Source organism: Scyliorhinus torazame, chromosome 15 (genome assembly GCF_047496885.1).
Source record: "Scyliorhinus torazame isolate Kashiwa2021f chromosome 15, sScyTor2.1, whole genome shotgun sequence".
Taxonomy (NCBI): domain Eukaryota; kingdom Metazoa; phylum Chordata; class Chondrichthyes; order Carcharhiniformes; family Scyliorhinidae; genus Scyliorhinus; species Scyliorhinus torazame.
Window position 1 is genome coordinate 56,750,017 of NC_092721.1, and position 14,400 is coordinate 56,764,416.

Sequence of the window (14,400 nt, forward strand, 5' to 3'; positions counted from 1 at the left end):
CCGGGAGTTTGAAAGTGGGAGAGGAGAGCCGGGAATGTTAAGGGGGGAAAGGAGAGCCGGGAGTTTCAGTTTGAACGAAGGAGAGTAGAGCCGGCAGTTTGAAAGAGGGAGAGGAGAGCCTGGTGTTTTTGAAAGAGGGAGAGGAGAGCCAGGAGTTTGAAATAGGGAGAGGAGAGTCAGGTCTTTCAGTTTGAAACAGGGAGAGGAGAGCCGGGTGTTTGAAAGAGGGAGAGAAAAGCCGTGAGTTTGGAACAAGCAGAGGAGAGCTGGGAGTTTGAAACAGGGAGAGTAGAGCTGGGTGTTTGAAACAGGGAGAGGAGAGCCGGGAGTTTGAAAGAGGAAGAGGCGAGCCGTGAGTTTGAAAGAGGAAGAGGAGAGGCGGGAGTTTCAGTTTGAAACAGGGAGAAGAGTTCAGGAACTTTGACACAGGGACAGGAGAGCCGGTAGTTTGAAACAGGGAGAGGAGAGCTGTATGTTGTGACACAGGGTGAGGAGAGCTGGGAGTGTGGAAGAGGGCGAGGAGAGCTGGAAGTTTGAAATGGGGAGAGGAGAGCCGGGAGTTTGAAACAGGGAGAGCAGAGACTGGTGATTGAAACAGGGAGCGGAGAGCCGGGAGATTGAAACAAGCAGAGGAGTGCCGGGAGTTTGAAAGAGGGGAGGAGAGCAGGGAGTTTTAAACAGGGAGAGGAGAGCCGGGTGTTTCTGTTTGAAACAGGGGGAGGAGAGTCGGGAGGTTGAAACAGGGAGAGGAGAGCCGTTAGTTTGAAACAGGGAGACGAGCGCCATGAGTTTCTGTTTGACACATGGAGAGGAGAGCTGGAAGTTTGAAAGAGGGAGAGGAAAGCCGGGAGTTTAAAAGAGGAAGAGGAGAGCCGGGAGTTTCAGTTTGATACAAGGAGAGGAGAGCCGGGAGTTTGAAACACGGAGAGGAGAGCCAGGAGTTTGCAACATTGAAAGGAGAGCCGGGAGTTTCAGTTTAAAACAGGGAGAGGAGAGCCGGGAGTTTGAAAGAGGGAGAGGAGAGCCGGGAGTTTGAAAGAGGGAGAGGAGAGCCGGGAGTTTAAAAGAGGAAGAGGAGAGCCGGGTGTTTCAGTTTGATACAAGGAGAGGAGAGCCGGGAGTTTGAAAAAAGGAGAGGAGAGCCAGGAGTTTGAAACATTGAAAGGAGAGCCGGGAATTTCAGTTTAAAACAGGGAGAGGAGAGCCGGGAGTTTGAAAGAGGGAGAGGAGTGCCGGGAGTTTCAGTTTGATACACGGAGAGGAGGGCCGGGAGTTTGACACAAGGAGAGGAGAGCCAGGAGTTTGAAACAGGGAAAGCAGAGCCGGGAGTTTCAGTTTAAAACAGGGAGAGTAGAGCAGGGAGTTTGAAAGAGCCAGAGGAGAGCCGGAAGGTTTAAAGAGGTAGAGGAGGGCCGGGAGTTTGAAAGAGGAAGAGGAGAGCTGGGTGTTTGAACAGTGAGAGGAGAGCCGGGTGTTTGACACAGGAAGAGGAGATCCGGGAGTTTGACACAGGGAGAGGAGAGCCGGGAGGTGATTTCAAACAGGGAGAGGAGAGCCTGAAGTTTGGCAAAGGGAGAGGAGAGCTGGGAGTTTGAAACAAGCAGAAGAGAGCCTGGAGTTTGAAACAGGGAGAGGAGAGGCGGAAGTTTGACACAGGGAGAGGAGAGCCGGGAGTTTGAAACAGGGAGACGAGAGCCATGAGTATCAGTTGGACACAGGGAGAGGAGAGCTGGGAGTTTGAAAGAGGGAGAGGAGAGCCGGGAGTTTGAAAGAGGGAGAGGGGAGCCGGGAGTTTCAGTTTGATACAAGGAGAGGAGAGCTGTGAATTTGAAACAATGAGAGGAGAGCCAGGTGTTTGAAACAGGGAAAGGAGAGCCGCGAGTTTCAGTTTGATACAAGGAGAGGAGTGCCGGGAGTTTGAAACAAGGAAAGGAGAGACAGGAGTTTGAAACAGGGAGAGGAGAGGCGGAAGCTTGACACAGGGAGAGTAGAGCCGGCAGTTTCAGTTTGAAACAGTGAGAGGAGAGCCAGATGTTTGACACAGGGAGTGGAGATCCGGGAGTTTGACAGAGGGAGAGGAGAGCCAGGAGGTGCCGTTTTGTGGTAATACCAGGTATTGCGGTACCTGAGAGAGGAATGACCATTGGCTAGACCGCAGGGTCAACCATTGGGCAATGTACATAGCCCCGCCCTGAGAGGCGGAGTATAAGAACCAATGCCGTTCCAGCAGCATTCACTTCTGTAACATCGCTGCTGGGTACAGTTCTATCTGATTAAAGCTGAATCGATATGACTCCACGTGGTCTCAAGAGTATTGATTGTGCATCAAATTAATCAGATAAGTACTTTGAAGGATGGATATCCGCATCAAGCCAGCGTGCCTTCAGCTCAGCCCTCACGCAGAAAACTCTGCCACGATTTTTAAGCATTGTCTGGCATGCTTCCAGAGCTACCTTGATACGGCTGCCGACACCCCCACGGAAAGGCAGAAAACACACCTCCTATGCTGGCGGGTCAGCCCGGTGACCTACCCCCTGATCGAAGGGGCGGCGAACTATGATAAAGCCATGGAACTGCTGGAAGGACACTACATTCGTCCACTTAATCAGATCTACGGCCGTCACCTGCTGGCAACGAGACGGCAGAGCCCAGATGAGACGCTAGAAGATTTCTACCGGGCACTGATGGTGCTGGGCCAAAACTACGGCTGCCCAGCGGTGACGGCGAACGAGCACTCCGAACTTTTAATTCGAGACGCTTTTGTGGCAGGTATGATCTCCCCCCCCGACATTCGCCGAAGACTACTTGAAATGGACACGCTGGGCCTCACCGAGGCCCGGCCCCTGGCTGGGTCCATGGATGTGGCGTACAAGAACGCCCTTGCGTACGCCCCCGCGCCCCCCTGGGCTGCGTGGCACCCCGCCGCGGCAGCCCCCCAGACTTACCCGCTTAACCCCCAGACTTACCCGCTAACTCCGCAGGCCTGCTACCGCCATCGGCCAACGCTGTTTCTTCTGCGGCCAGGCAAATCACCCGCGCACGCGCTGCCCGGCCCGCACCGTCACCTGCAAAGGGTGCGGCAAGAAAGGCCACTAAAAAGGAAACAAGGAGAGAGGAGCCGGGAGTTTGAAACAAGGAGAGGAGAGCCAGGAGTTTGAAACAGGGAGAGGAGAGCCAGGAGTTTGAAACAGGGAGAGGAGAGCCGGGAATTTGAAACAACGAGAGGAGAGCCGGGAGTTTGAAACAGGGAGAGCAGAGCCGGGCGTTTGAAACAGGGAGAGGAGAGACAGGAGTTACAGTTTGAAAGAGGGAGAGGAGAGCCGCGAGTTTGAAACAGGGAGAGGTGAGCCGGGAGTTTTTAACAGGGAGAGGAGAACCGAGCGTTTGAAACAGGGAGAGGAGAGCCGGGAATTTCTGTTTGTAACAGGGAGAGGAGAGCCGGGTGATTCAAAGAGGGCGAGGAGAGCCGGGAGTTTGAAACAGGTAGAGGAGAGTTGGGAGTTTGAAACAGGGAGAGGAGAGCCGGGTGATTCAACGAGGTAGTGGAGAGCCGGGAGTTTGAAACAGGGAGAGGAGAGCCGGGGGTTTGAAAGAGGGAGAGGAAAGCCGGGAGTTTCAGTTTCATTCAAGGAGAGGAGAGCCGGGAGTTTGAAACAAGGAGAGGAGAGCCAGGAGTTTGAAACAGGGAAATGAGAGCTGGGAGTTTCAGTTTAAAACTGGGAGTGGAGAGCCGGGAGTTTGAAAGAGGGGCAAGAGAGCCGGGAGTTTGAAAGAGGAAGAGGAGAGCCGGGAGTTTGACACAGGGAGAGGAGCACCGGGAGGTGAAGTTTCAAACAGAGAGTGGAGAACCGGAAGTTTGACACAGGGAGAGGAGACCCGGGAGTTTCAGTATGAAACAGGGAGAGGAGAGCCGGATGTTTGACACAGGGAGTGGAGATCCGGGAGTTTGACACAGGGAGAGGAGAGCCGGGAGGTGACGTTTCAAACAGGGAGAGGAGAACCGGAAGTTTGACACAGGGAGAGGAGAGCCGGGAGTTTGAAACAAGCAGAGGAGAGCCGGGAGTTTGAAACAGGGAGAGGAGAGGCGGAAGTTTCACACAGGGAGAGGAGAGCCGGGAGTTTGAAAGAGGGAGAGGAGAGCCGGGAGTTTGAAAGAGGGTGAAGAGAGCCGGGAATTTTTGTTTGACACTGGGAGAGGAAAGCGGGGAGCTTGAAACAAGGAGAGGAGAGCCGGAAGTTTGAATCAGCGAGAGGAGAGTCGGGAGTTTGAAACAGGGAGAGGTGAGCCGGCAGTTTGAAACAGGGAGAGGAGAGCTGGGAATTTAGAACAGGGAGAGGAGAGATGGGAGTTTGAAAGAGGGAGAGGAGAGCCCGGTGATTCAAAGAGGGAGAGGAGAGCCGGGAGTTTGAAACAGGGAGAGGAGAGCCGGGAGTTTGAAACAGGGAGAGGAGAGCCGGGAGTTTCAGTTTGAAACAGGGAGTGGAGAGCCGGGAGTTTGAAAGAGGCAGAGGAGAGACGGGAGTTTGAAAGAGGGGGAAGAGAGCCGGGAGTTTGAAAGAGGAAGAGGAGAGCCGGGAGTTTGACACAGGGAGAGGAGCGCCGGGAGGTGAAGTTTCAGACAGGGAGAGGAGAACCTGAAGTTTGACACAGGGAGAGGAGACCCGGGAGTTTCAGTTTGAAACAGGGAGAGGAGAGCCGGATGTTTGACACAGGGAGTGGAGATCCGGGTGTTTCACACAGGGAGAGGAGAGCCGAGTGGTGACGTTTCAAACAGGGAGAGGAGAACCGGAAGTTTGACACAGGGAGAGGAGAGCCAGGATTTTGAAACAAGCAGAGGAGAGCCGGGGGTTAGAAACAGGGAGAGGAGAGACAGGAGTTTCAGTTTGAAAGAGGGAGAGGAGAGCCGGGAGTTTGAATCAGGGAGAGGAGAGCCGGGAATTTCTGTTTGAAACAGGGAGAGGAGAGCCGGGTGATTCAAAGAGGGCGAGGAGAGCCGGGAGTTTGAAACAGGTAGAGGAGAGTCGGGAGTTTGAAACAGGGAGAGGAGTGCCGAGTGATTCAACGAGGTAGCGGAGAGCCGGGAGTTTGAAACAGGCAGAGGAGAGCCGGGAGGTTGAAAGAGGGAGAGGGAAGCCGGGAGTTTCAATTTGATTCAAGGAGAGGAGAGCCGGGAGTTTGAAACAAGGAGAGGAGAGCCAGGAGTTTGAAACAGGGAAATGAGAGCTGGGAGTTTCAGTTTAAAACTGGGAGTCGAGAGGCGGGAGTTTGAAAGAGGCAGAGGAGAGACGGGAGTTTGAAAGAGGGGCAAGAGAGCTGGGAGTTTGAAAGAGGAAGAGGAGAGCCGGGAGGTTGAAAGAGGGAGAGGGAAGCCGGGAGTTTCAATTTGATTCAAGGAGAGGAGAGCCGGGAGTTTGAAACAAGGAGAGGAGAGCCAGGAGTTTGAAACAGGGAAATGAGAGCTGGGAGTTTCAGTTTAAAACTGGGAGTCGAGAGGCGGGAGTTTGAAAGAGGCAGAGGAGAGACGGGAGTTTGAAAGAGGGGCAAGAGAGCTGGGAGTTTGAAAGAGGAAGAGGAGAGCCATGAGTTTGACACAGGGAGAGGAGCGCCGGGAGGTGAAGTTTCAAACAGAGAGAGGAGAACCGGATGTTTGACACAGGGAGTGGAGATCCGGGAGTTTGACACAGGGAGAGGAGAGCCGGGAGGTGACGTTTCAAACAGGGAGAGGAGAACCGGAAGTTTGACACAGGGAGAGGAGAGCCGGGGGTTTGAAACAAGCAGAGGAGAGCCGGGAGTTTGAAACAGGGAGAGGAGAGGCGGAAGTTTCACACAGGGAGAGGAGAGCCGGGAGTTTGAAAGAGGGAGAGGAGAGCCGGGAGTTTGGAAGAGGGTGAAGAGAGCCGGGAATTATTGTTTGACACAGGGAGAGGAAAGCGGGGAGCTTGAAACAAGGAGAGGAGAGCCGGGAGTTTGAATCAGCGAGAGGAGAGTCGGGAGTTTGAAACAGGGAGAGGTGAGCCGGCAGTTTGAAACAGGGAGAGGAGAGCTGGGAGTTTGGAACAGGGAGAGGAGAGACGGGAGTTTGAAACAGGGAGAGGAGAGCCCGGTGATTCAAAGAGGGAGAGGAGAGCCGTGAGTTTGAAACAGGGAGAGGAGAACCGGAGGATTGACACAGGGAGATGAGAGCCGGGAGTTTGAAACAGGGAAATGAGAGCTGGGAGACTCAGTTTAAAACAGGGAGTGGAGAGCCGGGAGTTTGAAAAAGGCAGAGGAGAGCCAGGAGTTTGACACAGGGAGAGGAGCGCCGGGAGGTGAAGTTTCAAACAGGGAGAGGAGAACCGGAAGTTTGACACAGGGAGAGGAGACCCGGGTGTTTCAGTTTGAAACAGGGAGAGGAGAGCCAGATGTTTGACACAGGGAGTGGAGATCCGGGAGTTTGACACAGGGAGAGGAGAGCCGGGAGGTGACGTTTCAAACAGGGAGAGGAGAACCGAAAGTTTGACACAGGGAGAGGAGAGCCAGGATTTTGAACCAAGCAGAGGAGAGCCGGGAGTTTGAAACAGGGAGAGGAGCACCACGACAACTTCCTGCTCCCCCTCCCCCTTCAGTATGTCCTGCAGCCGATCTGAGACATCCCTGACCCGTGCACCCAGGAGGCAACATACCATTCGTGAGTCTTGTTTTCGACCACAGAAACGCCTGACTACTCCCCTTACGATTGAATCCCCTATGACTATAGCCCTGCCAGTCATTTTCCCGCCCTTCTGTGTAACAGAGCCAGCCACGGTGCCATGAGCCTGGCTACTACTGCCTTCCTCTGGTGAGTCATCTCCCCCAACAGTATCCAAAACGATATACCTGTTTTGGAGGGAGATGACCGCATGGGACACCTGCACTGCCTTCCTGCCCTTTCTCTTTCTTTTGGTCACCCATTCCCTGTCTCCCTCACCAATCCTAATCTGCAGTGAGACCATCTCACTGAACGTGCTATCCACGACCTCCTCAGCATCGCGGATGCTCCAAAGTGAGTCCATCTGCAGCTCCAGAGCCGTCATGCGGTCTAACAGGAGCTGCAGCTGGACACACTTCCCGCACATGAAGGAGTCAGGGGCATCGGCCGCGTCCCTGAACTCCCACATTGAGCACGAGGAGCATAACACGGGTCTCCTGCCATTTTTACACTTTACCTTAACTGATTATAAATATAATATCAAATAATGATTAAGTGAAAGGAATAAAGATTTCACTTACCGATCACAATACTTACGAACACACGAATAGTTGAATTTCTCCCAGCTACTGCTAATTGGAGCACTTTCCTTACCAGCCAATCAGGTCACTGCTTTGCTGTGATGTCACTCTTCAAGGTAAGTTTTTAAAGAGGAAAACTTACTTTCCCGACAGACCCCTGGCGACTGCTCCCGCCTAAAATCTGAAGGCTGCTTCTCCAGCAGCTGTGTCCCCGCCGCTCTCCTCGTGCTCTTTTATCCTGTGTCCCAGCCGCTCTTCTCGCGCTCTTTTATCCTGTGACCCCGCCGCTCTCCTGTGTCCCCGCAGCTCTCCTCGTGCTAATTTATCCTGTGTCCCCGCCACCCTCCTCGCGCTCTTTCACTGTGTCCCCGCCGCTCTCCTCATGCTCTTTCACTGAGTCTCCGCCGCTCTCCTGGCGCTTTTTCACTGTGTCCCCACCGCTCTCCTCGCACTCTTTCACTGAGTCCCCGCCGCTCTCGTCGCGCTCTTTCACGGTAAATAAAGGTAAAAATAAAACACTTAACCAGCAACCACTGCGCCCCACATGAGAACAGCAATCAGCTGTTTTGGGCCTGTGCAAACAATTTAAATCTTTACTACTTACCCAGCAGTTACTCTGTCCTCACTCTGACCGGATTCAGCTGGAAACTCCCAACAGTAAGTTTTTTTTAAAAATCTACTCCCCTTCTCAGCAAGCACTCACTCAGCAACCACTGCCTGAAACCTTCCCTCCTACACCATCCCTGCAGCCATGTGTTTATCTGCACTCTCTCCCTGTTCCTCACCTCACTAGCACATGGCACCGGCAACAAACCAGGGATGACAACATGGTTTGTCCTGGCTCTCATCTTCCACCCTAGCTCCCTAATTTCCTGTTTTGAATCCCCATCCCTTTTCTTACCTATGTCGTTGGTACCGATGTGTACCATGACTTGTGACTACTCTCCTCCTTTAAGGATTCTGAAAACACGGTCCGAGACGTCACGGACCCTGGCACCCGGGAGGCAACATACCATCCGTGAGTCTCTTTCGCTGCCTCAGAACTGTCTATCTGTCCCTCTAACTATCGAATCCCCAATAACTATTGCTCTCCTGCTCTCCCTCCTTCCCTTCTGAGCCACAGGGACGGACTCAGTGCTGGAGATCCATTCACCGTGGCTTACCCCTGATAGGTCGTCCCCCTCCAAAACGGTATACTTGTTACTGAGGGGAACGACCACAGAGGATCCCTGCACTGACTGCTTCCTCCCAGCCCCTCTCACTGTCACCCATCTACCTTGATTCTTCGGAGTAACTACATCCCTGAAGCTACTATCTGTGACCACCTCTGCCTCCCAAATGATCCAACTGCTGCTCCAGTTCCATAACGCGGTTTCTGAGGAGCTGGAGATGGGTGCACTTCCCACATGTAAAATCAGCAGGGACACTGACGGCGTCCCTCACCTCAAACATTCTGCAGGAGGAACATTGCACTGCCTTCCCTGCCATCCCCTCAGGATAAAAAAAAGAAAGAGCTTACCTGTTATTCACTCTACCCCTTAGGTTAAAGGAGGTGGAAGGGTGGGGGACACTACAAGTGTAGTGTCTAGGGTTTAGAAACTGCCCAACTTAAATACAAGTAAAAATAAAACACTTAACCAGCAACCACTGCACCCCACACGAGAACAGCAATCAGCTGTTATGGGCCTGCGCAAACAATTTAGATCTTTACGACTTACCCAGCAGTCACTCTGTCCTCCCTCCGACCGGATTCAGCTGGAAACTCCCAACAGTAAGTTTATTTAAAAATTACTCCCCTTCTCAGCAAGCACTCACTCAGCAACCACTGCGCCCCGCACGAATACACCTCAGGGAAAATAAAAAACTACTTACCAGTCACCAGCCAATCACTTACCTGCAGGCTGTGATGTCACGGTTCAACTTCTTTCTATTTCTACCTGCCCTCGAGTCTCCCTCTTGAACTTTACTCGGCTGGGATCCTTACAGTGGTTGTCTTTTTTGGGGGGGTTAGAGGAGGAGGTAGGGAGGGAAACACTGAAGAAGTGTTTTGGATTTAACTGTCACTTGACAACAGCTCCTCCACAAACCACCTTCAAGATACGGTGACACCAATGCACTGATGCAAATTTTCCCTGCAACAGCCAATCAGCAGCTCCACTCTACTGCCCTCTGCTGGATGCTTGCCTTCACTTGAACACCTCGGGTGTCTTGCTCAGGTACACTTTCTGGATGCAGTGACCGCAATGCACTGATGCAAATTTTCCCCGCAACAAGCACAAGAAGAAGACGATAAGATTCAGGGTGGGAGATATAGGAGGGATGTCCGAGGTAGGTTATTTACTCAGAGAGTGGTTAGGGTGTGGAATGGACTGCCTGCTGTGATAGTGGAGTCGGACACTTTAGGAACTTTCAAGCGGTTATTGGATAGGCACATGGAGCACACCAGAATGACAGGGTGTGGGATAGCTTGATCTTGGTTTCGGACAATGCTCGGCACAACATCGAGGGCTGAAGGGCCTGGTCTGTGCTGTACTGTTCTATGTTCTAGATGTGAAATACACAACTGGATTGAGAAGATCATTCAGAATCAGAAAGATACCTGAAAGACTTAATTTGTAAAACGTTAACAAATCTTGAATCATTTGTTAACTTTTTGGTATACGTACTATGTAATATTACTATGTAATATCATTGCTTATATTTTACTGTTTTTTACTGTACAAACATCTTCAAAGAAAGGGGATGTAATGATGTGTATAGTGTAGGAGTGTAAAGAATTAACAAGATGATATTCATGTATCTCAACACTAAATGGCACCACAGAGTAGTCATATATATATCCTGTACCTCCCAGAGTTCTATAAGAGGAAGTAAGAGAGACGGTGAGAGAAGTTTGAGATAGAGTAATAGTTGTATTAGAGAGTTATTATAGATTTCTGCAGCACACATTTAATACTGATCTTTTCATAGCTATTACTTAGTTTCTGAATCATTTAAAGTAGTGTAAATAAACTAGCTTTGTTTCAAATACATAGCTTGATGTTCTTTGTCAACACTACGACTTTAAGCCATCTTGAAGGACTTCACAAGGGACATCACAATGGTGTCAGTATTTAGTTAAAAGGTTAATGTGAGGACAAACACTACTGTGTATTAATCTCATGGTAATCCTTTGGTTAAAAATGGAAGAAAAAAAGTAAAGAGGAATTTTACATCCAATACCACAAATATTGGGCACGATCTAACCAAATGAGTCGCATAAGCAAGCGCCTTAAGCGATGTGTTTCCAGGCACTCACAGCGTGAGAAACATCCTGCTATCTAACATCCCTCCATTTAGATATGAGGCGGCAATGGGGAGCACGTGCCCGAGGCCACACTCAGCTCTGTTTTTTGCACTGTGGAGCTCCGTTCGCCGGAACTTCTCAGTCAGCGAGAGATGGGGACGCCTTTTAAAATGGCGTCCCGATCTCTCAAGCTCCTGAGGTGACCCCCCCCAACTCAAGATAAGGGAACCCCTGGGCAGCCCCCCACCCCCCAGCCCCCCCCCCCCCCCACACATGCACACAGTGCAGCCTCCTTTACCGATCACCGCTGCGCAAAAAATGCCACCTTGGCACTGCCAGGCTGGCAAGCTGTCAGTGCCCCTGACAGCTGGCAGTGCCATCTCGTCAAATTGGCAGTGCCAGGCTGACACCCAGGCTGGCAGTGCCAGGATGTCTGTGCTAGGGTGCCTGGGTGGCACCAGCAGTGCCAGGTTCCAGCCCTGTCCAGACGGCATGTACCTGGGGGCCTCCAATCCCGTGGGAGACCCCACATGTGCCATTCCATCTGGTCCCAGTACTGAACGCCGCTCATCCGAGGTTCCAATCGAAGGGGACAGGTCCTAATTCGTGGTTACCTCACGGAACTGCATATTACAGTGAGACTTGCTGTCTCGCTCTCATATGCAGATTTGTTAAAATGTGATCCCGCCCACAATGGGCAGGCTTCACATTGTGATGTCTCACAAGATCATATTAGATCTTGCAAGACGTAGCAATCCAGGTATATCCTGGGAGCGGGGTCTAAAAGAACAAAGAACAATACAGCACAGGAACAGGCCCTTTGACACTCCAAGTCTATCCTGGTCATGATACCACACTTGGCCAAAACCCTCAGCACATCCTAGTACCATATCCCTCAATACCCATCCTATCCATGTATTGGGCGAGATGCCTTTTGAACGCCGTTAATGTATCTGCTGCCACAACCTCCCCTGGCAGCACGTTCCAGGCACTCACCACCCTCTGTGTAAAAAAGCTGCCTCGTACATCTCCTGTAAACTTTGCCCCATGGACCTTAAACCTATAGTGACTGACCCCTCCACCCTGGGAAAGAATACCTGCCCATCCACTCTGTCCATGCCTCTCATAATCTTGTAGCCCTCTATCAGGTCACTCCTCAACCTCCGTCTTTCCAATGAAAACAGTCTGGGTTTATTCACTCTCCGCATAGCTAACACCCTCCAGACCAGGCAACATCCTGGTAAACCTCCTCTGCACCCTCTCCAAAGCCTCCACATCCTTCTGGTAGTGTGGCAACCAGAATTGTGCACAATATTCCAAGTGCGGCTTTATCAAGGGTCTATACAACTATACAACAAACATTAGCATGACTTACCATTGTTTATACTCGATGCACCATCCAATGAAGTCAAGCATTCCGTATGTTTTCTTGACTACCTTGTCCACTTGTGTTGCCACTTTCAAAGATCTGTGGACCTGCACGCCTTTCTATATTCCTAAGAGTTTTGCCATTTTCTGTATATTTCCCCTCTATGTTAGATCTATGTTAGAAAATGCATTACTTCACAATTGTCCAGATTAAACTCCATTTGCCATTTCTCTGCCCAAGTCTCCAAACTATCCGTATCCTGCTGTATCCTCTGACAATCCTCAACACTATCTGCCACTCCACCAACCTTGGTATCATCTGCAAACTTACTTATCAGACCAGTTACATTTCCCTCCAAATCATTTATGTATACTATAAACAACAGAGCCGCCAGCACCCATCCCTGTGGAACACCACTCGTCACAACCTTCCATTCAGAAAAACACCCTTCTGCTGGTACCCTCTGCCTTCTGTGGTCGGGCCAGTTCTGTATTCATCTTGCCACCTCACCTCTGATCCCGGCAGTATTGGCCATTTTTTAGGCGCAGTGTGATCGGTAGATCGCGCCCGTTATTTTGCAATGAAATTGCATCTCCAACCTCCTACTGTCAGTTTGCTGGATAGTCTGATTGTAAAAAATTGAGGGTGTGATTCAGCAGACTTAAAACTGAGTACGATTTTGGGTGTGTTTGGCAGGGTGGTCATTGTCGGCTGCAGCGCCAACATTCACTCATCAGTGTTCATGGGCACTTTGCCAGTTTTCTGGGCCTCGGGGATTTTTTCCCTGCCAAGGCCACACTTTTGTCAATTTCCTGCTACGGCTTCTCGCAGATCACCGGCAGCCCCGATCTCTGCAACCCCCCACACCAACTTTATGGACTCCGCTTCTCCCTCCCAAACTTCTCGTGGCCGGGAGCCCTCCCCACCTCACCCAGCCCCCTAATCTGCAAGGAACACTGGCAGTGCCAACTTGACACTGCCTTCCTGGCACCATGTACTACCCCACCCTATCCTTGACCACCCGGGGGGCTCTAAAGACCTGCAAGACCCCCAAGGATTCTATCGCGCCTGGTCCACATTTGTGGAAACCAGTGCTAATGACACCTTGTCGCGGTCTCGCCGGATGCCAGTAGGGTCATTTAAATATGCAGGTCTGGGTCATGCTCTGGGTGGGTGAGACTCAGATCGTGCAGGGTAGAGTGAGTCGAGTGACTGCCCAATGCAATGCCCGATTTGGGGCTCTTGTGGGATTCAACCGCAGAGGCTGAATCGTACCATGAATCTCTCTAAATAAAAACAGAAAATGCTGGAAATACCCTGCAGGCCTGGCAGCATCTGTGAGGGGAGAAACAGAGTTAAGACTCTCTCCAAAGACACTGTCAGATCTGTTGCGTATTTCCAACATTTCCTGTTTCCATTTCTGATTTCCAGCTTCAGCAGTATTTCATCTGAAACTCCCTGTTGCTCAAGACCTGCTGATAAGAATTTTACCTCAAAGTAGAGATAATTGAATTATTGCAAACATTCACCCAGTCAGTTGCAGAGAGCACTTCAAATGGGAAATGAAGGTTCCCCAAGTAACCGGTACACCGTGCAGAGTTTGCTCTGCAATCTACAACGCACAGCGTTTGTTGAACCTCAATCAAAGCTTGTTCAGATCAAAGTGTTAAATTAACCATCGATGCAGCCAGTGAATGTCTCTTACTTTACCATCTGAACACTTGAAGTCTTTGAAACAAAGCATGTTTGGAAACTTACCATTTGCGCAGAGGAACAAACATATAATAAGACAGACGATATCGTCCATTTTCAGAAAAAGCCAGAGGCACGTCTGATAGCAATCTCTGCTCTGATCAGAAAGGAAGTGACTATGTCATGCGATAGAAAACCAAATACTTACCCAAATTTGCATTACTCCTCCACAGTCTACTTTAAAACTGCTGTAAAAACCAGCAGGGTTTCACAGATTGCTAGACAATACAGATAGTGGGTGACAATCTTGAAATAGAGGTCGCTGTTTAAAAATAAGGAATTACCCATTTAAATCAGAGATGAGGTGAAATACTTTTGTTATGGATCTTTGTAACTCTCCTCCTGAAAAGGTTGTGGAAGCAGAGGGCAGAATCTTTGAAGAAGAGTGTCAGTTCAAGTGAGAAAAACAGTGCACAACCCTGTGGTAAACAACTGATCATACACATGACATGTATTACGGTACATGTTTGCAGATGACACAAAGGTTGGTGGAATTGCGGATAGCGATGAGGACTGTCAGAGGATACAGCAGGATTTAGATTGTTTGGAGACTTGGGCGGAGAGATGGCAGATGGAGTTTAATCCGGACAAATGTGAGGTAATGCATTTTGGAAGGTCTAATGCAGGTAGGGAATATACAGTGAATGGTAGAACCCTCAAGAGTATTGAAAGTCAAAGAGATCTAGGAGTACAGGTCCACAGGTCACTGAAAGGGGCAACACAGGTGGAGAAGGTAGTCAAGAA

At 50.6% G+C, this 14,400-nt stretch overlaps 1 protein-coding gene across 1 annotated transcript in view; it reads right to left on the minus strand.

Annotated features, from left to right (window-relative positions):
* LOC140391603 (uncharacterized) overlaps positions 1-13,751 on the minus strand; it is a 114,210-nt gene extending 100,459 nt beyond the window's left edge. The window contains exon 1 of the mRNA XM_072476259.1: positions 13,663-13,751. Coding sequence (XP_072332360.1) covers positions 13,663-13,711 — 49 coding nt within the window. The 5' untranslated portion in view covers positions 13,712-13,751. The remainder of the gene's footprint in view (positions 1-13,662) is intronic.
* Between the last annotated feature and the right edge of the window lie 649 nt (positions 13,752-14,400).